The 26206-nt window shown below is 44.6% G+C and overlaps 1 protein-coding gene across 2 annotated transcripts in view; it reads right to left on the bottom strand.

The window, feature by feature from the left end:
- LOC115457848 (Fc receptor-like protein 3) overlaps positions 1-26206 on the bottom strand; it is a 100315-nt gene that overhangs the window by 15827 nt on the left and 58282 nt on the right. Inside the window, exons 10-14 of one of the 2 annotated variants that reach the window (XM_030187501.1) lie at positions 18107-18214; positions 16198-16225; positions 15694-15800; positions 12567-12635; positions 7968-7993 (exon numbers count right to left, since the gene is read on the bottom strand). In XM_030187501.1, coding sequence (XP_030043361.1) covers positions 7968-7993; positions 12567-12635; positions 15694-15800; positions 16198-16225; positions 18107-18214 — 338 coding nt within the window. The remainder of the gene's footprint in view (positions 1-7967; positions 7994-12566; positions 12636-15693; positions 15801-16197; positions 16226-18106; positions 18215-26206) is intronic. The other variant, XM_030187502.1, reaches the window with a different exon arrangement.

The raw sequence follows: 26206 nt of genomic DNA, 5'->3' as shown, positions 1-26206 counted from the left end.
ACCGAGGACGTTCGGATTCAATGTGGCTTACGTAACAAACATTATTAGAGTTGTACAAATATTGAAACAAAACAAGTTATATAATACATCATGTATTGACTTACAATATCTTAGTATATGTGAGCAAAACATTATGCTGTGTAGGTATTAGGACAAGGGCCTATGAGTGGGAGTGCCTAAATAAAGGGTCAATTAACTGAGAAGGACAACAGTAATATGAATTAAGAATACGTTATAATAGGGTCTGACGTGAATTTGATTCAGACTAATTCCTTACTTTATTAAAGGTTGACCTGAAAAAATAGGTTTTCAATAAACTCCGAAATGACAGATAATCATTTATGTGTTTAATTAGTTTAGGTAAACAATTCCAAGTTTTAGTACCTTGATATGAGAAGTTGGCAGTATGAATTGTTTTGTAGGTAACATTCTTGCAAGTAGGAAAATGTAAGATGAGATCATCCCTGGATGACTTGATAGCATTATGCGGTGATAGTTCAATGAGATTATTCATATAGGATGGAGATACTGGGGGCAGTTCTATAACTGGGTGCCTCCATTTAGATGCCCCAAGGTTGTGTGGTAGGTTTGGTTACAGAACAGCAACATAACTCAGATTTGACGAGCCTAATACGCCTAATTCTTAGACTCGCTCATTTACACCAGTGATACGTGTAACTTACAGTACTTACAGTAAGTGGGAGCCCTCTCCATGTTTTGCCCATGTGTATGCCCCCTCCCTTGCAGATATGCACTATACAAGATAGGTGCATATTTACAGAATAACGTGTAGGTGGAATATTGGCAGATGTGCACATATGTACATTTGTATGTGCATAGATGGTAACACCTACTTTATAGAACAAAAGAAAGCAAAAAAAGGTGGAAGTGACCACAATTATTCTGTTCCAGGAAGAAAATTAAAAAGTGCATAATCTGAATACGAGTTCATCCAATACAGTACATGGGGAGGGGCATAATCGAAAGGGATGCCCAGGTTTTGCTGAGGACGTCCTCGCAAAACGTCCCGGTGGAGGGGTGGGGAAACTCGTATTATCGAAACAAGATGGACGTCCATCTTTCGTTTCGATAATACGGTTGGGGACGTCCAAATCTTGACATTTAGGTCGTTCTTAGAGATGGTCGTCCCTAGACTTGGTTGTTTCTGATTTTCGGTGATAATGGAAACCAAGGACGCCCATCTCAGAAACGACCAAATGTAAGCCCTTTGGTCGTGGGAGGAGCCAGTATTCGTAGTGCACTGGTCCCCCTGACATGCCAGGACACCAACCGCATACCCTAGAAGTTCTGAGAGAAGAGGACATTTCTCTGGTAAGTGAACGCTACTTTGCTTGTGCTTTGGGAACTTAAAGATTGGGGTTTAAAGGAGGAATTGTAGGTTAGTGTTAGGCAAACTTAAAAAGCAAATTTCAACAGCTAACAGAAAACAGCTAATCTCCATAGTCTTTTCCACTTAGTTTTAAAAGCTTTGTACCACAGCATTAACAGATAGAATCTAACAGCCACTGCAGGATCTAATTTAGTATTCCCCCCCACCCCTAGGACAACTCCTCATTTATAGTCAGTTATTGTAATGAGGGTAACAAGTAAGGAGTGCTCTTATAGAGTTTTAAATACATTTCATTACCATCTAAGAAGGAAATACTATATAAATCATACAATACACTATATAAAGTAAAAGACACTTTTATATTAGGCCAATATCCTTAATACTGTAGCAAGTTTTAAAATATTGGAAAACTCAAAAACACTAAGATGGAGTCAGCAGTCCAGCAGCGAGAGGGGTGCTATCCAGTCTTTTGCATTGAGTGTCACATGTATGATTATCTCCCAGTTGGTGAGATGTCATATGTTTGCGCCCGATGCAAAGAACTCCTAGCTCTTAGAGAACGTGTCCGTTCTCTTGAGGCTAGAGTAGCAGACTTGGTGGAGCTGAGGGAGACAGAGAGGTACATAGAGGAGACCTACAGGGATGTTGTAGAGAGGTCCCATCTCCAGTCTAGTAGCCCTTGTGCTACCTTGGAGGAGGGAGGTCTCCTAGAAGGAGAGCATCACCCTGGTGAAGTAGGAAGTACTCCTGTAGCCAGGACCTGCCCACCAGGGGATGTACTATCCTCTCGCACTGAGGATATGTCTCCAAGTGCTGCCCGGGAGGGAAAGGTTAGGACAGCTGTTGTAGTTGGTGATTCGATCATTAGGCATATAGATAGCTGGGTGGCTGGTGGACGTGAGGATCGCCTGGTGACTTGCCTGCCTGGTGCGAAGGTGGCGGACCTCACGCGTCACCTAGATAGGATTTTAGATAGTGCTGGGGAGGAGTCCGCTGTCTTGGTACAAGTGGGTACCAATGACATAGGAAAATGTGGGGGAGAGGTTCTGGAAGCCAAATTTAGGCTCTTAGGTAGAAAGCTCAAATCCAGATCCTCTAGGGTAGCATTTTCTGAAATGCTACCTGTTCCACGTGCAGGGCCCAAGAGACAGGCAGAGCTCCAGAGTCTCAATGCGTGGATGAGACGATGGTGCAGGGAGGAGGGTTTTAGATTTGTTAGGAACTGGGCAACATTCTGGGGAAGGGGGAGCCTATTCCGAAAGGATGGGCTCCACCTTAACCAGGGTGGGACCAGGCTGCTGGCGTTGGCATTTAAAAAAGAGATAGAGCAGCTTTTAAACTAGAAATGGGGGGAAGGCCGACAGTCGCTCAAAAGCGCATGGTTCGGGAAAAGGTATCTTGCAAAGATACCTCACAAACAGGGAAGATAGGGTTTCTGGATAGTGAGGTTGCACAACAGACCGTGGTAGGCCAGGTGCCCTTAAATACAACTAAAGATCAGACAAAAGATGTCAAATCAATACTGTCAGGTACTAAGCATCATGCAAATAAGAACAACAAACATACTCTGAAATGTCTATATGCAAATGCTAGGAGTCTAAGAAATAAGATGGGAGAGTTGGAATATATTGCACTAAATGAAAAATTGGATATAATAGGCATTACTGAGACCTGGTGGAAGGAGGATAACCAGTGGGACACTGTCATACCGGGGTACAAAGTATATCGTAATGATAGGGTGGACCGGACTGGTGGAGGGGTAGCATTGTATATTAACGAGAGCCTTGACTCAGATAGATTACAAATTCAGCAGGACACAAATCACACCTTTGAATCACTGTGGGTTGAAATTCCATGTATAAAAAGGAAAAAAATGGTGATAGGAGTGTACTACCGTCCGTCTCGCCAGGATGAGCAGGTAGACACAGAAATGATAAAAGAAATCAGAGACGCGAACAAAATGGGCAATGTGATAATAATGGGCGACTTCAATTATCCAAATATAGACTGGGTAAATGTAACATCGGGACATGCTACAGAGATACAATTCCTTGATGAAATCAAGGACAGCTTTATGGAGCAACTGGTGCAGGAGCCGACGAGAGAAGAAAAAATTCTAGACTTGGTCCTTAGTGGAGCGCATGATCTGGTGAGGGACGTTATGGTACTGGGGCCGCTTGATAACAGTGACCATAATATGATCAGTTTTGACATCGACCTTGAAGTAACTGTACACAGAAAGTCAAATACATTAGCGTTTAACTTTAAAAAAGGAGACTATGATAAAATGAGAAGAACGGTAAAAAAAAAACTTAGGGGGGCAACTGAGAGAGTAAAAACTGTACAACAGGCGTGGACGCTGTTCAAAAATACCATCCTGGAGGCCCAGGCCATACATATTCCGCAAATTAGAAAAGAAAGACGGAAGTCCAAAAGACACCCGGCCTGGTTGAAAAGTGAGGTGAAGGAAGCTATTAGGGCTAAAAGAAACGCCTTCAGAAAATGGAAGAAGGAACCGTCTGAAAATAACAAGAAACAGCATAAGGAGTGTCAAAGCAAATGCAAGGCGCAGATTGAGAAGGCCAAGAGGGAGTATGAAAAAAAGATAGCATTAGAGGCAAAAAAACATAGTAAAAAATTTTTTCGGTATATTAAAAGCAGGAAGCCGGCAAAAGAATCGGTTGGGCCGCTGGATGACCGAGGGGTAAAAGGGGCGATCAAGGAAGACAAAGACGTAGCGGAGAGACTGAATGAATTCTTTGCTTCGGTCTTCACCGAGGAAGATTTGGGTGGGATACCGGTGTCGGAAATGGTATTTCAAGCGGACGAGTCGGAGAAACTTACTGACTTCACGGTAAACCTGGAGGACGTAATGGGGCAGTTCGGCAAACTGAAGAGTAGCAAATCTCCTGGACCGGATGGTATTCATCCTAGAGTACTGATAGAACTGAAAAACGAGCTTGCGGAGCTACTGCTAGTGATATGCAACTTATCCTTAAAATCGAGCGTGGTACCGGAAGATTGGAAGGTGGCCAATGTAACGCCCATTTTTAAAAAAGGCTCCAGGGGAGATCCGGGAAATTATAGACCGGTGAGTCTGACGTCGGTGCCGGGGAAAATGGTAGAGGCTATTATTAAAAACAAAATTACAGAGCACATCCGAGGACATGGATTACTGAGACCGAGTCAGCATGGCTTTTGTGTGGGGAAATCTTGCCTGACCAATTTACTTCAATTCTTTGAAGGAGTGAACAAACATGTGGACAAAGGGGAGTCGGTTGATATTGTGTATCTGGATTTTCAAAAGGCGTTTGACAAGGTACCTCATGAAAGGCTACAGAGGAAATTGGAGGGTCATGGGATAGGAGGAAATGTCCTATTGTGGATTAAAAACTGGTTGAAGGATAGGAAACAGAGAGTGGGGTTAAATGGGCAGTATTCACAATGGAGAAGGGTAGTTAGTGGGGTTCCTCAGGGGTCCGTGCTAGGACCGCTGCTTTTTAATATATTTATAAATGATTTAGAGATGGGAGTAACTAGCGAGGTAATTAAATTTGCTGATGACACAAAGTTATTCAAAGTCGTTAAATCGCGACAGGATTGTGAAAAATTACAAGAGGACCTTACGAGACTGGGAGACTGGGCGGCTAAATGGCAGATGATGTTTAATGTGAGCAAGTGCAAGGTGATGCATGTGGGAAAAAAGAACCCGAATTATAGCTACGTCATGCAAGGTTCCACATTAGGAGTTACGGACCAAGAAAGGGATCTGGGTGTTGTCGTCGATAACACACTGAAACCTTCTGCTCAGTGTGCTGCTGCGGCTAAGAAAGCGAATAGAATGTTGGGTATTATTAGGAAAGGTATGGAAAACAGGTGTGAGGATGTTATAATGCCGTTGTATCGCTCCATGGTGCGACCGCACCTTGAGTATTGTGTTCAATTCTGGTCGCCGCATCTCAAGAAAGATATAGTAGAATTGGAAAAGGTGCAGCGAAGGGCGACTAAAATGATAGCAGGGATGGGACGACTTCCCTATGAAGAAAGACTAAGGAGGCTAGGGCTATACAGCTTGGAGAAGAGACGGCTGAGGGGAGACATGATAGAGGTATATAAAATAATGAGTGGAGTGGAACAGGTGGATGTGAAGCGTCTGTTCACGCTTTCCAAAAATACTAGGACTAGGGGGCATGCGATGAAACTACAGTATAGTAAATTTAAAACAAATCGGAGAAAATTTTTCTTCACCCAACGTGTAATTAAACTCTGGAATTCGTTGCCGGAGAAAGTGGTGAAGGCGGTTAGCTTAGCAGAGTTTAAAAGGGGTTGGACGGATTCCTAAAGGACAAGTCCATAAACCGCTACTAAACGGACTTGGAAAAATCCAAAATTCCAGGAATAACATGTATAGAATGTTTGTACGTTTGGGAAGCTTGCCAGGTGCCCTTGGCCTGGATTGGCCGCTGTCGTGGACAGGATGCTGGGCTCGATGGACCCTTGGTCTTTTCCCAGTATGGCATTACTTATGTACTTATGTACTTATGTACACTGCAGTGGACTTCAGAATTTGCTCCCAGGTACATAGCTCCCTTACCTTGTGTGCTGAGCCCAACCCCCCCCCCCCCCCCAATACACACACAAAACCCACTACCCACAACTGTACACCACTACCATAGCCCTTATGGGTGAAGGACACCTAGATGTGGGTACAGTGGATTTCTGGTGGGTTTTGGAGGGCTCTCATTTACCACCAGTGTAACAGGTAGGGGGGGAGGGGCCTGGGTCTGCCTGGCTGAAGTGCACTGCACCCACTAAAACTGCTCCAGGGACCTGCTTACTGCTGTGATGGACCTGAGTATGACATTTGAGGCTGGCATAGAGGCTGGCACAAAATAATTTTAAAGATGTTTTTTTGAGGGTGGGAGGGGGTTAGTGACCACTGGGGGAGTAAGGGGAGGTGAACCCTGATTCTCTCCGGTGGTCATCTGGTCAGTTCGGGCACCTTTTTGTGCCTTGGTCGTAAGAAAAACAGGACCAGGTAAAGTCGTCCAAGTGCTCGTCAGGGACGCCCTTTTTTCCATCAAGGGTCGAGGACACCCATGTGTTAGGCACGCCCAAGTCCCGCCTTTGCTACGCCTCCGACACGCTCCCGTGAACTTTGGTCATCCCCGTGACGGAAAGCAGTTGGGGACGCCCAAAATCAGCTTTCTCAGGAGTCCTTTTTTGTATATAGCATGAATTTTTCACCAATTGGGACATAACAAAAACAAATACCTGGAGCAAACACGCACTTATGCGTGAGACACAGACTGCATCATTGGATTTTTGGGGTATGATTGTGTCTCACGCATAGCTGCCTGTTTGTAGGCACTTGTGAATAAAAACTTTTAATTTTCCTCCTGGAACAGACTCATTGTGGTCATTTCCACCTTTTTTTTCCTTTCTTTTGTTTGACCTGTGGAAGTATTTGGATTTCTTTAGCACTTACTTTATAGAATTTTCATTATTGTGGTTAAGGACCAGATCAGTGTATGTAAATATCTCAGGTCATTAGGAATATCCAAACCAATAGAGGGAGGGCCTGAAGCAGTGGCGTACCGAGGGGGGGGACGGTGGGGGGCGGTCCACCCCGGGTGCACGCCGCTGGGGAGGTGCTGCGGCGCACGCCTGTTGCCCTGTCTCAGTCCGAGTTCGCAATTCGCATGTGTTCACTGCCTCAGTGAACACATGTGAATTGTGAACTCGGAGGTGTCACCCACTTCGCCGGGGGGGGGGGGGGGGGTTGCGCTGCACCCGGAGGGGGGGGCGCATCGGCGATCCGCCCCGTGTGTCAGGTAGGGTCGGAACACCACTGGCCTGAAGTACCACGGATAGACAGTAACACTCTCCATGCCAGGAGACAATGTATATGTGACTAGGATCTGCCAGCTGGCTCCATTCTGCCCTGATTGAGTTCTGGTTTTACCCCTATTGCCTTTGTGCACTGCTAGCTCAGCACAGGCTTGGAGTTTTCCTTCCAGATACTCTGGTTTCTCTTCAGATCCAATATACTGGAGTATTGCACTTGGAGTTTTGTCAACTAAGATTCCATTGAGGTTGACTGTATAATATTGTGTTTGTGTGTGTATGTGTTGGGAGGGGGTAGTTAATGGCCTGCCACCAACCCCACTGGAAACATGATGATGACCATGGCCAAAGAAAGGAGCATTAAATCTTCTACTTCAGAGCTTCCCAAACCGTGGGTCGGGACCCAAAATTGGGATCACAAAACCCTTGTGTTTCAGGTTGCAACTAGGGTGGACTTTCCTCTGAGGGGGAGGGGTTGTCACACAATTTTATTTGGCCACATTCATGGGGTCATGACTAGAAAAAGATTGATCAGCACTGTTCTACTTATTTTAAAGACATCAGAACTATGTTTTTGGGCTCCATGACTGGACCAGCTTGTCTTGAAAAAAAAAAAAAAGTCAGCTGGGAACCTTAAGTGTAATTCTTATTATTGATGGTGTCCCTGGCATCCTGTCAGGGAGGCGCTGACACCTGCATAGGAGTCAATGGAAAAACCTGGAATATCCATGTCACAAAATACTACAAGTTCAAGTGAGATCAAACTTACATCTTCTCTTGGCTTCGCTTCTATCCCTGTGAAAGGAAAGGAGAGTGCTTAGTATGTACTGCGTTAATTCACACATTTATTTATTTATTAGGATTTATTAACCACCTTTATGAAGAGATTTTTAATTCCTCACAGGAGGAATGATCCTGCAACAGGATGCTGCTCAGAGACAGAGAGATGTTTGACTACATAGGAAGAGGCCTAGCTGTTACGTAGAAAGAGGTGACAGTGCCAGGACACTGGTTAGATCCGATCTGGAATATTGCGTCTGTAGGACAGACAAAGAGACGGAAATTCTATAAAAGGTGCCATAACTTAGGCACCAATGGCATAGCTATGGGGGGCCACGGGGGCCTGGGAACCCCAGTTTGGCTGATAGGGATCCCCAACCCCAGTCAGCTGAAGCGTTTGTCTGTCCCGTGCAGTCTCGTTTTGCCTCTCCTGTTTTCAATGGCGCCATGTATGCTCTCGTTTCAACAGAAGAGGCAATAGGCGGCTGAGGGGAGATATGATAGAGGTCTATAAGATAATGAGTGGAATGGAACGGGTCGATGTGGAGCATCTGTTTATGCTTTCCAGAAATACTAGGACAAGGGGGCATGCGATGAAGTTGCAGTATTTCTAGGATGGGCGGGACAAATTGCTTGTTCTTTTGGCCGCTGTCGGTGACAGGGTGCTGGGCTCGATGGACCCTTGGTCTGTCCGAGCATGGCGATGCTTATGTACTTATGTAATACAAGACTAGCACGGGATAGACCAACGCTTCAGCTGGAGGGGGTTGGGGATTCCTGCCAGCCAAGGTACTTTTGCAGCGGCGGCGGGGGGGGGGGGGGGGGGAGGGTCAGAAGTGGCGGTGGCAGCAGCGGCAGGGGACGGAAGCGGGCTAAAATGTGCCCCCACCTTGGGATATGCCCTCCCCCCCCCCCCGTCGAGGTCTGGCTACGTCCCTGTTAGACACCAATAAAAATCAACACTCAACACATACAGGGTGCTCCAAGATGAGCGCTCTTTATAGACTAGCGTTGAGTGACAAATTCCACACTGAACTTTGGATGCGAGGACTTATGCCAGCTGAAACCTGGTGTAAATCCTGGCATGCAAGTTGGGAATGGATCCTCACTATTCTGTAATGCTGCGTGCATCTTTTGTGAACGCCCTTGACCCTCCCGTACACCTCCCGTTGTTACAGAATAGTGTGCAGTCAGTATAAGAATTTGGGGAAACAGCAGAGGTGCCAGATGTGTGGGTGTTTAAACACTCCCCAAAAATGTTCTCTCTACATTTTTCTGGCCCATGTGTGTATGAAAAACATTTTGAACCAAATTCTATATATGGTATCGAAAAATCATCGCTGAAAAAATGAGCACTAAGCGCTGTTCTGTAAATGGCGCTCTGAGACCCGGATCCGTGCTTAACTTTTAGGTGCGAGGATTTGCACCAACTGAAACCTGGTGTAAATCCCTGTGCCTAAATCAGGAGCGGATCTGGCGTATTCCATTACACTGAGCGCAAATCCCTGCAATGCCCATGATCCACCCATGGTCACATCCCTTTTGGATCTGTGCACAAGAATTTAGGTGTGTATCTTTATACAATAGCGTGTAGCAAGATGCACACGTAAATTTGAATTATTGCAAATTAGCATTGATAATTGATTATTAGCACCCAATTATTGGCGTTAATTGGTTTGTGCGCACAAATTGGGCACACACCAAAATTTGCTATATTTAGAATCCGAGGGCATGTATGCAAGTTTTCAGCCTCGATTTGATGTGTGCGGTATAGTCTCTGAGAGAGAGAGAGAGAGATCTTCTTTATTATATGTTTATTCTGACATGTAAAAGCATTTTGCCCCAGTGAAGCCATTCCTCCCCTAATGTGACACAATATAGCTTAAACTAGTATATACTTCAATGGTAATGGATGGGGTGGAATCAACCACGGAGATGGAAATAATGTCAAAGTGTGGCAGCCTGTGTGTGGTCAGCCGTGCTGCATGGAGCTCGATTTTAAATTATTAGAGGTAGAGGATAGGTTATTTTCTGTGATCTGGGGATTGGAACAATGGGATGTTCTTTCTCCTGGATTTGGTGGATTCAGGAGTTTGTTGCTAGATTGGATGGGGTTACGAAGGGAGAGGGGTAGAAAATTATTAAACGAGTTAACTGGTTGATATTATTGTCTTTGCTGTTTAGCTATTTATACTGTTTAGTTGAAATCAATGCTAGTGTCTGGAATGCTATTTTTCAACTTTAAGTACTGATTTATTTGGCAGTTGTAAATAAAAGTTACAAAAACTAGGACAGGAAAAAAGACTTACTATCCGAAATTCAGTGTTATTTAAATGGCCAGGAATGGCTCTTGGCTGGTTAAATAGCGCTTAACTGGCTATCCGTGAATATTCAGTGGGAGATAGCAAGTTATCTCCTGCTGAATATTTATGGTGAGAACCTAGTGGACGTGGCCCACTTATCCGCTAATATTCAGCACATCGTCAGCTTAGTTTGGCGGCCACCAAAATAGGAGGCTTATCTTTGGCCTGTTTCGACTAAACCGGCCAGCATTGAATATTGACTTGGCCGGTTAAGGTGAAACCAGCCAAAAATAAACCGGATCTTCAATGCCAGTCACCAGAAATATCTGCTGAATATATCTCCACCACCTCCCCGAGGGTGGTGGAGAAAACAACTGTGAAGGAATTCAAAATGGCGTGGGATGACCACAAATGATCTCTAATTAGAAAATGAATGGTATAAAATTTGCGGGACAAAGACTGTAAAAGTCTGCCTGGCACTGTCCTCATGTTTCAAACCACTGGAGTTTCTGTCGAAGCTCTCTCCAGCCCACCCTAAACTGGATCACCATATGCGGGACTCAGACTATAGAAGCCAGCCCAGCACCAGCTTTAGTTGATGCAGCCAGAGTTGCCATCTAAGCACCACTTGACATGCAAACGCATATGCAACCCTTTAAGTTTTGTTTTTTATATCATTTATTTTCTAATTAGAGATCTTCTGTGTTCATCCCGCGCCTTTTTGAATTCCATCACAGTTTTTTTTTCCACCACCTCCCTCGGGAGGTCATTCCAGGCATCCACCACCCTCAGTGAAAAAGAATTTTCTCACATTACTCATGTCTACCACCCCGCAATATCAATTCATGTCCTCTAGTTTTACCAATTTCCCTTCTCTGGAAAATATTTGTTTCTATATTAATACCTTTCAAGTATTTAAACATCTGAATCTTGCCTGTTCCTCCTCTCCTCTAGGGTATACATATTCAGGTCTTCTAGTTTCTTCTCATATGTCTTTTGGCGCAAGCTCCATATCATTCCTGTCATCTTCCTCTGGACCACTGCAAGTCTTCTTACATCCTTAGCAAGATACAACCTCCAAAACTGAACACAATACTCCAGGTGGGGCCTCACTAACACCTCCTTTCTTATGCTGGTTAACCTCCCTCTATACAGCCTAGCATCCTTCTGGCTACGGCTACCGTCTTATCACACTATTTAGTCGCCTTCAGATCCTCTCCCTGCCTGAGCATATCAGGCCTCTCACTGCCTAGCACATACGTTCCAACTAGAAATCCAAGGGAGACATGAGGACAGAGCTGGGCAGACTTCTACCGTCTACGTCCCGGAAACAACAAAGAAAGACCACGATCAAGTATGTAATATCACATTCATTGTTGATTTAATCTAGAATTGAGAATGCATGTGACTGTTGGGCAGACTGTATGGACCATTCAGGTCTTTATCTGCCATCACTTACTGTGTTACTATACTTCTGAAAAAGGATAACCTGGCAGCTCCGCCCCTTTTTCAAGCAGGATAAAGATAAGATACAAAGAGGGGTTATCAGGCTGAGTGGGGGTAGGGTTACCATATGTCCGGATTTACCTGGACATGTCCTCTTTTTGAGGACATGTCCGGGCGTCCGGACGGATTTGGCCAGCCTGCCCGTTTGTCCGGATTTCTTGGCAAACGGGCTGGCTGGCGGGGGCGGGAGCGGAGGCAGGCGCTGGACTCCCTTCCCCTCCCCTTACGCTACTATCCCTGGTGGTCTAGAGGTACCTCTTCGCTCTTTGGGGCAGGAAAGAAAGAGCCCCCTCTTTCCTGCCCGGAGCGCTGCTACTAGCTGCCCTGCTGCATCCTGTGTGAGTCCGGTTCTCGGCGTTTCGAAATGGCCGCCAAGAGTTGAAGGGGAGGGGAGGTGACAGGGGGGAGGGAAGGTGATGGGGGGAAGAGGGGGTGACCGGGGGCAGGGCGGTGGTGTGAAAGGGGCGGGGCAAGGACGTGAAATGGGGCGGGGCAAGTGTCCTCTTTTTATGAGGACAAAAAATGGTAACCCTAAGTGGGGGAGAGGATGGGTAAAGGATCAGGGAAGGGTTATGCAGGCAAGAGCAGTGCCTGAAACTTTAAAATAAAAACAAAAGCACTATTCCCACCAGTTGTCTAACATATTTAACAGCAGATTTCCTCCCTCCCCTCCCCCACCAGCGCTTACTTTTATTGGAGTGTCCAGTTACAGCCCAAAGAAACACTGGCCATACTAGGAAAGCTTAGGAGAAATATGGAGGTTCAACAGCAACACTCACTTGTTTCTTTGTGGCTGATCACTGAATAACACAACTCCTCTCCCTCCTGCTGGCATGCAGCGACACCCACTGCAAAACAAAGAAAGACCCGAAGGGTTTCAGGAGGACTTCAGCCCCAAACACGGATTACTAGAATTCACATTATCATATAGGAAAAATTACCCAGTTTTGTGCAAACAAATTCACCGATCCTGGAACGAGCTTGTGATATTAATTGCTTCACCAGATAGTTTGGATATATCTAGATTTTTAGAATCTTCACAAGAACCTATTTCTAAAAGAGCGACCTTATTGGTATCTCTGCAAAAGGATGAACACAAGATGCTTATTTTGAAGACCTATTGTGCTAAGGAAGATATGTTATTCTTTGGGCGTTACTATTGACATGGCCAGACCAACACAGTTGCGTTGTAAGGCTTTCCTGTAGCTTAGGCCTCATGTCTTGGCTGTGGAAGCCTCCTTTTTTTTCTTAAATTTCCCTATAAATGTCTGCACCAAACAAAAGAGTGAGACGAATACCAAGAGGATATCCAATATTCAAGAACCTTTATTGTAGCAATCACATAGAAGGACCCGACACAGCCATGTTGCAGCACGTGAACCTGCCTCAGGGGGTCAACAAGCCTGTTAAGCCAAAGTTGATAAAAATGAAACTCAAATCCAAAGATTACAGAGTCCTTTGCTGTGTTTAATCAGCCGCTGCTGTTGTACAATGCAAAAATCATTCTGGATAGCTGGAATTATGTCACTGGCTTTCTGGAGTATTTCCTTTTTATCAACTTTGGCTTGACAGGTTTGTTGACCCCTGAGGCAGGCTCACACGCTGAAACACGGCCGTGTCGGATCCTTCTATGTGATTGCTACAATAAAGGTCCTTGAATATTGAATATCCTCTTGGTATTTGCCTCACTATTTTGTTTGGTATTTACTCTTCCATGAGGATTTTGTTTCCTTCCTCCTTCTTTTTTCTCCTGTAAATGTCTGGTCACATCAGGGAAAGATTCCTATATTTCACTTGGAAACTTTCTTATTGGAGAAAGAGAAGACTTAAGGTCATTGAATGTTCTTTTCTTTTCTTTCTCTAGCCTTAGTTTTTTCTGCAAGTTAAGGGGTCCTTTAACAAAGCACTGGTAAGCCCAACGCAGGCGTACCTCATACTATCCCAGAACTACCAACGGCCCAACGTGGCCACCGGTGGTAGTTTCGGCTTGAGCGTGTGCCATTTCCAGCGTGCTGGGAAATATTTTTAAATTTAATAGCATGGCGCTAATCCAGCAGTAATCGGGTGTCACCACGCGCTGTCTGGTTACCGCCAGGTTACCACAGGAGCCCTTACTGTCACCTCAATGGGTGGCAGTAAATGCTTCCCCCCTGCATGGCTATGTGCTAAGAGTACTCTTACTGCATGGTCATTTTTTTTAAGGGGCATTTTACCCACTGCAGTAAAAAGGGTCCTGGTGCATGGGAAAACAGCCCCTGCCACTACTGCAGAGCCCTTTTTCCCGCAGCTTAGTAAAAGGACCCCTTTATGACGTATTAGTAAATATAATTAGTTTGCCTGCTGTGATTTTAGACTTGATTTTCCTTTTTTTTTTTTGCTTCAAGTCTCTGGCTCCCATAAAGTAAGCATTATATAATGTAAAGTAAGCATTAAAAAAGTCACTGATCCTGTAGCTACAATTTCAAATAAGTGAATAGCAGGGAAATACCTGCAAAATATTGCAGTGTGGGTGTACATTTGCTTTTGAAACTTGCCATAAATACAATATACAAGTATTTAGTTTGATCTGTTTTTTGCATGGGTACATTTTTACTGGAAAAATTAGACTGCATGTGACCTAGTCATGTTTTTTTTGATGTGCAGGATAGTAAAACCTGAAATAAACTTGAAACGTGTGTGACAATTTGAAAATTTCACCTTTAAGGTCAGGGAGAGAACTTTGTTTCATCCTTTCCATTTTTATTTTACACTTTTCCTGAATTGACTTGTACTCTTGAATAAAATTGGTATAGTACAAACAGTACAGTAAGGGGCCCTTTTACTACGCTGCATAGGTGCCTACGTGTGCCAAAATGGAATTACCGCCTGGTTACCGTGTGGCCCTGGCGGTAATTTCAATTTTGGCGCACCTCCGCTACGCACGTCCGAAAAATATTTTGTATTTTCTGGTGCGCGGCAGTTACGCGCATCAAGTGGCATTTGATGTGCGAAGACCATTACTGCCCAGTTACCGCGTGAGACCTTACCGCTAGGCTTGCGGTAAGGTCTCAGACCCAAAATGGAGGCGCGGCAATTTTCATTTTGCTGCACATCCATTTTCGGCAAAAAAAAAGGCATTTTTGTAGGTGCGCTAAAAAATTATTCTGTGCGTGCCCAAAACACATGTCTACATTACTGTAGGCCGTTTTTCAGCGCACCTTAGTAAAAGGACCCCTAAGTAAGGAATGGGTCTGGAAAGCCCTGTTTTAGGCACTTACCACATCTGATCCCTTCCTGAATCAGAGTGAAGTAAGGGGAATCCAGGCCCCAATATTGCCCAATTGACTTGAAAGCCCTCCTACTGGTGTCCTAAGGATCCTTTCCCTTCTAATCTGATTTTCCAATCCCCTTCCTCCCCATCTCCCATTCAGGGCCGCCGAGGGGGGACAAAATTCCCGGGGCCCAGGCCTCCAAGGGGGCCCGGTGCTACAGTCCCACCTGCCACCGGGCCCCTTCCACCTGAACCCCCGCCAGTACAAGTGCTCTCTTCTGTTCTGACTCCGGCGTGCGCGGCCCACACAGACGCGCTCCTCTCAGCTGATCTTCGCTGTACTCTGCAGGGCTTCTGTGCGTCTGACGTGCAGGACATCAGACGCACAGAAGCCCTGCAGAGTACAGCGAAGATCAGCTGAGAGGAGCGCGTCTGTGTGGGCCGCGTACGCCGGAGTCAGAAGACAGCACTTCTGCTGGTGGGGGTTTGGGTGGAAGGGGCCCGGCCTGGTGGCGGAGGCGGGTGGGACTGTGGCGCCGGGCCCCCCTCAGGGGGGGCAACGATGACAACCTGGGGGGTGGCAGTGGGGGTGGGGCCCAGGGGGCAGCCTTGTCCCGGGCCTGGCCCAGTCTCTCAGCAGCCCTGCTCCCATTTACCGTTTTGGTACTCCTGCTGCTCCTCTTCATCCTCCTCCTGCTCCACCCACTGCACACTGAATGTCTGCCTGTGGCCACTGTCCCGTCGCTGTGGTATCCGGCTTGCGCTGGCAAACATGAAGAGCCAGTTTCAGAATTTTCTGTCAGAACATGAGAAGACAGAAAAGAAAAAGTGGAAGATGGAAAGAGCCAGAAAAAGGCAAAACAGGAAAAAAAGAGATGGGGGAAAGAGAGAGAGAGAGAGAGAGAGAGAGAGAGAGAGAGCAAGAGATTGCACAGAAATAAAGATGAAGCATCAAGACACTTGTCAGACACGTAGACATTCTTTGCATTTTGGGATCTTGTGCTTTAAACGTTTCCCAAATGTTCAGTAAAGTTTGAAAAGAAGAAAGTAAAATGGGCTTACTCTTCAATGTCTCTTCTGGTGTGAAGTAAAACTGATTGATAATTTGGTATTAACAAAAACAAATCACAAAGTTTATAGCCAGAATTAGGGATACTCACTTAACTGGAGGTGAAAAGTACCGCTCATCTACAAAGCAAAAAAAAAACCAACAACCCCCAATTATTAAAAAGAAAGAAACACACATGTACATTGTCAGTGCCTCAGGAATGATGGTTTTATCCTCACTCATCTTTTCACTCTGTAAAGAAGGGAAACATTGCACCTACAGATCCTAGGACGAGGGATGTTGCTCAGTACTTAAAACTATAAAGATACAACGGAAATTGACCCAATGTTTCCCAACCAGAGACAGTCAACTACTCGGGCCTTCATATGCCTTGTAGAGATTCCCTGTGCTTTGCAAACAGTGTTTCAAAGGTAAAATTCAATATATCCTCTCTGCTAACCCAGAAAATTTATGACAGCCCAGCACCTAGATCAGAGGTTTTATGAGCATTTTGAGAATTCCTATTTTGAAAAGATGCTCACTTAGATTAAGAGCTGATGGTACTTTATACGTGGTGAATTAGGAAGAGGACATCCCCTGAAAGGCCTAAATCCTGTACAGTGAACTTAATGAATGTCTGATCTTAACCAGAAGCATTTATGTCCATTTACTAAAAAGATTGTTCTCAATGAGAGGTATCCTATGCATAATATTTTACACTCCACAATACCAAATGCCATAAAATTAAGGTTACAGTTCTATCCAGTAGGGTAAGTGCTGCAGGAGCCATTTTCTCACTGTGCTAATACGTAAGGTTATCATTCAGCCTTTTCTGTTGAGACTTTCACATTTATTGTAGGAATAACCCATAACATGTAGCAGCATACCACTGCCTTATTGCAATGTTTGTTTATTTATTTAGATTTTGCTCACACCTTTTTCAGTAGTAGCTCAAGGTGAGTTACATTCAGGAGGGCTCACAATCTAAGTTTGTATCTGAGGCAATGGAGGGTTAAGTGACTTGCCCAAGATCACAAGAAGCAGCAGTGGGATTTGAACCGGCCACCTCTGGATTGCAAGACCGGTGCTCTAACACTAGGCCACTCCTCCACTCAGCAACATTCCGTGTAGAATCACCAATAATAGCAACATTCCATGTTCCACTGCACTAACCACTAGGCCACTCCTCCACTAGCAACATTCCGTGTAGAAGCCTGCCCTTGCAGATCAGCAACACGGCCGCGCAGGCTTCTGTGAGTCTGACGTCCTGCACGTACGTGCAGGACATCAAACTCACAGAAACAGAAGCCTGCGCGGCCGCACTGCTGATCTGCAAGGGCAGGCTTCTGTTTCTCTGTCCCAGGAGGGCTCACAATCTAAGTTTGTATCTGAGGCAATGGAGGGTTAAGTGACTTGCCCAAGATCACAAGGAGCAGCAGTGGGATTTGAACCGGGCCCCCTCTGAATTTCAAGACTGGTACTCTAACCACTAGGCCACTAGGCCACTCCTCCACTCACTGTTCTCACTTAAGCTTTAATGCCCACATTTCCAGACTAGCCCCAGCTGGCATGCATTGCTCCTCAGAAAACATATGGTTGATTGGATGCTGTGAACTATTTTTAAAGCCCTGGAATTGGTGAGGACACAGATTCTAGCTCCAGGATCAGGCTAAATGCCACAGTAGCTCCAGGCTAGGCTCAATGAACCTTTTTCTACAGGAGGGCTCTGCTTCCATGGAGCTGTAAAAGGAACAGTACCACTGAGGCTGTAAGTACAGAAGGGTGCTATAGGCGTATCGTCAGACCTTTCAAGGAAAAGGTCTTATTTCCGATCTGACGAAGATGGGCAACCTTCGAAAGCTAATCAAGAAATGTATTAAGTTATGTCCAATAAAAAAGGTATCATCTTATTTTCTTTTCCATGTTTTATTTTGTTTGATTTCTATTGATAACCTTTAAGAGTGGACTAACACGGCTACCACACCTCTCTACTTAAGGAAAAGAACAAAACCCCAACAAACCTGATTTCTGCTGATGCTTGAAGAACAAGAAAAGGAGAACAGCGATGAGAATAATCACACACAGCAGGGAGAAGATTACAGCCATGGTTGGAAGAATATGAGTGGCCTCTGTAAATGAAAGAGAACAGGAATCAAATGCAAGCTGTGTGGCAGTGAACCTTCCGCCCACTGCCCTTCATACATTTGTGCCACTCAGAGCCAGCTTTTCCTTTAGGTAGAGTAGGAGGTTGCCCTAGGGTGTCACAAATTCAAAGAAACATCAACACATTCTTCTACTTGCAAGGAGGGTGAGTGGTTTTCAAATAACAAATTTACCTGGGTAAACAGCTTTTGCAAATTGTGCTCATTATGTATGTACATATGAAACCAAGTTTAAGGTTTAGAGGTCCAATGATGTGTTTTTACAGAATCAGCTTGGCAGGGGTAGTGTTGCAGGGATAATTCATTAATTTATTTAGATTTTGCTCACACCTTTTTCAGTAGTAGCTCAAGGTGAGTTACATTCAGGTACACTGGATATTTCTCTATCCCAAGAGGGCTCACAATCTAAGTTTGTACCTGAGGCAATGGAGGGTTAAGTGACTTGCCCAAGATCACAAGGAGCAGTAGTGGGATTTGAACCGGCCACCTCTGGATTGTAAGACCAGTGCTCTAACCACTAGGCCACTCCTCCACAATGAATGTTGAGTTTAATTATTAAATTCTCAGGGATCGAGGATAGGGGCCTGTAGGTTAAATGAGGCAAGCTGAGGATGAAGGTTGGACTAAAAGATCATTCTAGTTTTCAGTCACTTTCCAATTTCTAGCTGTGCATGCTTAGGTTCATAGAAATCAAAACAGGACCTGGAGTTTACAGGAAATGCAGAAAACTTGCATTAAAATTCCCCAAATATGAGATAGTATGGAAAGTAAATCCAGAAATAATAAAAAACAAAAAACAAACAAACCCATAAAATATTAGTAACTATCATGCCTATAATATTTTCAAATATAGAAACATAGAAACATGACGGCAGATAAAGGCCATAGGGCCCATCCTCTGTAACCCCTAACTCTTCCTTTTCCTAAACGATCCCACATGCTTATCCCATACCTTTATAAATTCTGAAACAGTCCTCGACTCCACAACCTCCACCGGGAGGCCATTCTATGCCTCTACTATCCTTTCTGTGAAATAATACTTTCTTAAATTACTCCTAAGCCTCTTAACTTTATTATTTGCCCCCTTGTTCCAGAGCTCTCCTTCAGTTGAAAAAGGCTCTCTTCCTGTACATTAATGCCCTTGAGATATTTAAACATCTCTACCATGTCCCCGTTCTCCCTCCTCTCTTCCAGCATATACATGTTGAGGTACATAAGCCTGTCCCTATATGTTTTGCGTTCAAGACCGCTTATTAACTTTGTAGCCGACCTCTGGACCGGCTTCATCCTGTTTATATCTTTTCGTAGGTGCGGTCTCCAGAACTGCACACAGTACTCTAAATGGGGCCTCACCAGAGACGTATACAATGGCATTATCACCTCCTTTTTCCTGCTGGTCATTCCTCTCTTTATGCGCCCAAGCATCCTTCTGACTTTGACCGTCGCTTTTTCTACCTGTTTGGAAGTCTTAAGGTCATCAGACACAATATCACCCCCAAGTCCGACTCTTCCTTCGTACACTGAAGCACTTCACCCCCTATACTGTACCGTTCCCTCAGATTCTTGTGACCCAAGTGCATGACCCTGTATTTTTTGGGATTAAATCTTAGTTGCCAAATATTGATCCATTCTTCTAGCTTTGCTAGGTTCTTTTTCATGTCATTTACACCCTCCAGGGTGTCCACCCTGTAACAGAGTTTAGTATCATCTGCAAAACGACAATATAGTACACAAAACTCAACAATTACTGCTTAATGACAAGGTACACCCTCTTCCATTTGTTTTTTCTCCATATATTGATCTAAGCATCTCTGTATGATATTTAATATACACTATCCATTTTTTCACTCTGTTTGTTTATTTTCTGTGGAAGAAATTTGTGTGAGAATTTATACTACTTATTGTTAAGTGTCATTGAGTTGGCATACACTCATGGTGACCCTCTGGATAGTTGCCCTAAACTATGTTCTGTCTTGAGTCAGGTAGCTAATCGATGATAGAGTGGACAAAAACTCAGGTATACATATAAAGTATCGCATACCATGTAAAATGAGTTGGGCAGACTGGATGTTCAGGTCTTTATCTGTCGTCATTTACTATGTTACTAAGGCAGCCATAGCTGCTGTTATTGTATTGATCCATTGCATTGGTGGGCTTCCTCTTTTGTGTTGACCTTCAACCTTGCCAAGCATAATGTCTCTCTCTAATGATCTTTTTCTTCGTATGATGAGTCTGAAGTAAGAAAGTTGAAGTCTTGTCATTTGAGCCTCCAAGGAAAGCTTAGATTTAATCTCCTTCATTACCGATTGAGTTGGTCTTCAGGCAGTCCACAGTTTATGCCATATTCTTCTCCAGCACTATAATTTAAAGGCATCAGTTTTCTTCCTGTCTTGCTTCTTCCCTGCCCAACTTTCACATCCAAATCACATTATCGAAAATACCATGGCTTGGACAAGTTGAATCTTTATAAACAGAGATACATACCTCTTTCCTAGTCATTTTGCCAAGAATGATACAGTCGTTGGATTTCTTGACTACTTGATGTTTTATTATTCAATTTATTGATTACTAGTAAAGAAGGCCCGTTTCATAAACAAATGAAACGGGCGCTAGCAAGTCTATAGAGAGAGTGAGAGTGTGTATATGTACGTGTGTCTGTGTGTGTGTGACACAGAGAAAGTGTGTGTGTCTCTCTGTGTGAAAGTGAAAATGAAGAGACAGCAGTGAAATTTTACATAGGACAGCTGAACCATTTGAGCCGTGTTTGTGTGTCTGTGTGTATATGTGTGTGGGTGCGTGTGTGTGTGAGATAGAGACAGTGTAAGTGTGTGTGTGTGCGTCTGTGTGAAAGAGAGTGTGAAAGGGTAGGGTCAAAATGAAGAGACAGCATTATAATTGTACATAGCACAGCACAAACATTTGAGGCAGTTCTTGCCTTATCTCCCCTGCTGCCTCCTCCATACCTAACGTTTCGTTCCTTTTCTTCCATCCCCTCTGTGTCCCGTCTGTATCTGTGTGTGTGTGTGAGAGAGAGAGAGAGAGAGAGAGAGAGAGAGGTGCTAGCAATCTCTGTGATAGTGGCAGGTCAGTTGCTCATTATAGCCAGTTAAGAGTGAGAGTGTGTGTGTATGTGCTGGTTTTTTTCCTTCCCTCCTATGCCCTCCGTGTCCGTTGTTTGTGTGGAGAGCAGAGATCTATATGGTCCTTTTAGCGTTGCTGTTGACGTCGCGTAGCAACTGTGTGCTGCTGGTTTTCATTGTTCCGCGATGTGTCTTATGTCACGTTCCGTCGCTTAGTAACGGGTTCGCGATGTGATTGGTTGAGTGTCATTGGTTCGCCCTCGACGTCATGACGTTTGATGCGGGGGGCGGGGTCAACACTCATGGGCGAATTCATGGTTTCACCACCATGCATTTAGAACGTTGGGACTTGTGGAGGCTTCAGAATGTTGGAGGTGCGTTTTATATAGAGAGAATTTTCCAAGTAGGTTGAAGTTGCCTACTATTTCTGTTACTTCTCAAGAATAAATTATCTGATTTTACAAGTTGTCAAGAGCTTTGTCTTCTTCGCATTAAGGTGCAAGCCCATTTTGAGACAATGTTCCTTGACCTTGATAATCAGATGTTTCAGATTGTCTTTACTTTCAGCAAGGAATGTGGTATCATCAACAGTGAGAAGGTTGTTGATGAGTCTTCCACCAATTTTCACATCTTTTTTTTTTAAATAAAGTCCTGCTCCCCTGCTTATTTGTTCTGCACATAATTGCTGCAGGTGACAGAGACAGTTTTTAAAGGTTGTTTGAATTTGTGGGATCAGAGTGAGTGATAAGTCTAGCAGTATCCCAAGATTCCTGACCTGTGATTTTAGGGAGAGTTCATATTTCCCAAAGGTATTTTTGAAGTCAGGTATTTGTCCACTTGTGTTAGATACCCAAATAATCTCTGTTTTGCTTGCATTGCAAGTCCATAGACCGCTATTAAATGGACTTGGAAAAATTCCGCATTTTTAGGTATAACTTGTCTGGAATGTTTTTACGTTTGGGGAGCGTGCCAGGTGCCCTTGACCTGGATTGGCCACTGTCGGTGACAGGATGCTGGGCTAGATGGACCTTTGGTCTTTCCCAGTATGGCACTACTTATGTACTTATGTACTTATGAGGTAGAGCTTGTTGTTGTTTACCCATTCCTGAGTTTATTTATTTATTTATTGCATTTGTATCCCACATTTTCCCACCTTTTTGCGGGTTCAGTGTGGCTTACAATATGATTTGAATGTTGGAAATACAATTTGTTACAGATAGTTAGAGATTAGATTATGCAGGGTTAAGCGAAGCAGTTGAGGTGTTGTTAGGGATGTACTAATGGGACATAGGCATTGCAACTTTGGAAGGAAGCAATGGTAGTTTGGGGGCGATAAAAAGACGTGAAGACATTTGGTTTATAACTTTCTGTGATTAAAGGTATGAGTGATGTGATAATTTGGGAGTGGGAGTTCTGCGATGAATGTACGATGCATTATTGAACAGTAAGTATGGACTTTATGTGTTTTGTTTTTTTCCGTAGACTTGTTCGAAAAGATGGGTCTTCAATAATCTGCGGAAGGAAGCTTGCTCGTTGATTGTTCTTAGGTTGCGCGGCAGTGTATTCCAATACTGCGTGCTCTTGTGAGAAAAGGTTGATGCGTGTAACTTTTTGTATTTCACGCCTTTGCTATTGGGGAAGTGGAGGTTAAGGTAAGTTCGAGATGATCTTTTGGCATTTCTGGGTGGCAAGTCTATCAACTCTGACATGTAGGCTGGGGCTTCACCGTGAACGATTTTGTGGACTAATGTGCATACTTTGAAAGTTATGCGTTCCTTGAGTGGAAGCCAGTGCAGTTTTTCTCTTAATGGTTGTGCGCTTTCATATTTTGGCTTTCCAAAGATGAGTCTGGCTGCCGTATTCTGGGCTGTTTGCAGTTTCCTCAGTGTTTGTTTTTTGCAACCTGTATATAGTGAGTTGCAATAATCCAAGTGGCTGAGCACAAGGGATTGTACTAGGCTACGAAAGACGGATCTTGGGAAGTATGGTCTTATCCTTTTTAGTTTTAGTTACAGTCAAGGTTGTGGATAGATCTGGTTCAATAGGTATGAGTAGTGGCATATCATCAGCATAGACATAGAATTTTGTGTCCATCGACCAAAAGAGCTCAGCCAGACGCTTGAGGTAGATATTACATACTGGCAGTATTCTCCTCTTGTTCTTTCCATCATCCCCCCCTCCATCTTATCATTTATTGCAGTTCTCCCCCTCCACCCTAACTAGTCATGTCTACGTCTTGGTTACAAAGTTTATTTTCTACTATTTTAGATTGTAAGCCCCCCGGAAGGTATCCCAAAGGGCGGGATAGTAAAAACTAAATGAACTTGAAACCATAAAATGGGAGACAAAATGGATCCCTGTGGCACCCCACAGTTCAGTTCTCAAGGAAATGACGTGCTGTTGTTGAACAGAACTGATTGTTGTCTGCCTGACAAATAGGATCTAAACCATGTAAAAACTGTGCCGCTGATCCTTGTTTCCGCCAGCCTTGTAAGCATGATATTATGATCCACAGTGTCGAAGGCTGCTGAGCAGTGGCGTAGCCAGAAGTCAATTTTTGGGTGGGCCAACAGGTTGGATGGGTGGGCACTAGACAGTGGTGTGCTGGTAAATGTTTAACAACAGGCTCTCTCCCAGGTTCACCTCTGCGCCCCCCCCCCCCAGGGCTGTGCCTAGGGTCTCTGGTGCCCCCCTGCAGACCATCAGTTAGCGCCCCCTGCAGACTATCAGTTGGCGCGCACGCGCACACGCCCCCCCCCCCGGACCTGCCTGGCTCCAAGGCACGTGAAGAGCTGGGCGGTGCGAAAGAGCCAATCGCTGCTCCCCCAAGCTGCCGTCTGGGGCACGATGGAGGAAATGGCTGGGTTTGGCCTGAGCCTCCTCCGCTCCATCCCCGATTCCCTAGCGCTTTAAATTTACCTCTCTCCGCCTCCGACATCTGCGCAGCGTCAGTGAAAGCGCTGCCTGTCTGACGTCCCTCCACCAGCCTCCCTTTCGGTCGTTCATTCCCTCTGTGTCCCGCCTTCTTCTGACGTCATTTCCTCTGCAGAGGAGACGCTTCCGGGTTAGAAGCAGGAGGCAGCGTGTTTGAATCGCTACCACTGCTGTTGAGAGTGAGACAGAAGGAGGAGGTAGATCGTGGCGGCGGTAGGCAGCGTCTGGGAAGCGCTGCCGTCAGAGAGAAGGAGGCAGATGCAGGATCAGCGCTGCCTGCTCCCTCCGCTCCGCTGCTGGGTGGGCCTGAACCCAAACTGGGTGGGCCTAGGCCCATCCAGGCCCACCCGTGGCTACGCCCCTGCTGCTGAGAAATTCAACAACACTAGTATTGAGTAAGACCCCTGTCACAGTTTCTGTGCAGATTATCAAGAAGGAACACAAGAACTGTGTCTGTTCCGTACCCAGGTCTGAAGCCAGATTGAATGGGTTTAGCCAATCACTTTCAATTAGCCATTCGTTGAGATGAATGCAGACTATGCAGACTGTCGGTTCTATATGTTTTGCCAGGAAAGGAATGTTAGAGACTGATCGGTAGTTTTCGAGCTTGTCCTGGTCAAGTGAGCTCTTTTTTCAGTAGGGGTCACACCACAGCTCTTTTTAGCGTTGTTGGCAGCTGTCCTTCCACAGGAGAGGAGTTAACAATTGTAGTTTGCTGGGCAAGGGTCAAGAGGACAGGTTATAGGCCATAGACCTTTCCGGATTTTTTCAAGAGCTTCCTTTGTGACCTGGTTGAATGAGTGCCACTTTGGCAGCACTTTTACAACGAAAGTTAAGTATTTTACTGTTTTGTTATTTTCAAAGCTAAAATCAATGCTTGTGGAATATGACTGTTGAAGATTAGAGATAAGAAAAAGAAAAAAGTATTTGAAAAATCGGATTGATCAATGAAGATGTACACAGCGCCATAAGTAGATGGGACGCTGTGCCCAGATGGGACCTGCTGTTGAATATTCTGAAGATCCCTGTTATAGTAAAAAAGTATAGACTATGTATTATTAAAGAACTGTGATATATGTAGAATTGTGGATGATTGGGACATAAGTAAATCATATCATATCAAGGAAGGCAGCAGTGGCGGTGTCTGGCGTTTCGATGTGTAGGTTAAAGTCTCCCATGACCAGTAAACTAGGGTAGCTCAGGAACCGTGCACTCACACGTGAGTGCTAGCATTCTGTTAAATTATGTGCATGCTTGAGACGTAAATGTAGATGCCAGGTTACAGAATGAAGGGAATTGTGGATGGTGCTGAATATCCAGATAAGGCTCCACCTATCCTCTGTTCCAGCTCTATTCGCATAGTGCAATGTTGGTCTGTAAGGATGCTTAGAGGCACTATCCAGATAATGCTGTTGAATATCCCAGTCAAAGGTGCTGTTATCCATATTAGTGCTTTTGAATATTGACATGTCCATTTATTAGTCAGCAAGCTTAAGACATTTGTCCGACCTTATGATGAAAGTGGTTGGGTTATTGGCACAGCAAGGAAGGAAAAGGAAGCTGCTATTTTCTTTCTAAGATGCTAAGTTTCACTAACACCGAACATGCTCAAGTTAGCAAAAATAGCATGCACGACACTTCGCACACGCTCAATTTCACTAAAATCGAACATGCATCGAACGTTTGCTCTGATAGTTTGTGTCCAGCATTTTCTGTTTAGTGCTATGTGATTAGTGAGTTGACAACACACATACAAGTAGGACTCCTCATTTTGCATTCACTACTTGGTGTATTTATTGACCCCTGATGCAGACGCTTTTTTAGCGTCGAAACACGGCCTGTGTCGGGTCGTTATCTTTGATATAATAAAGACTGTTGGACTCACGTCTCCAGTGGTGAATCGTCTATTAGTCTCTACTTTTGCCTTCTGTGATTCGTCATCGTA

This window comes from Microcaecilia unicolor, chromosome 14 (assembly GCF_901765095.1).
Source record: "Microcaecilia unicolor chromosome 14, aMicUni1.1, whole genome shotgun sequence".
Classification (NCBI taxonomy): domain Eukaryota; kingdom Metazoa; phylum Chordata; class Amphibia; order Gymnophiona; family Siphonopidae; genus Microcaecilia; species Microcaecilia unicolor.
The sequence above is the reverse complement of the archived record's forward strand: the minus strand, read 5'-3'. Positions and strand labels throughout refer to the sequence as shown.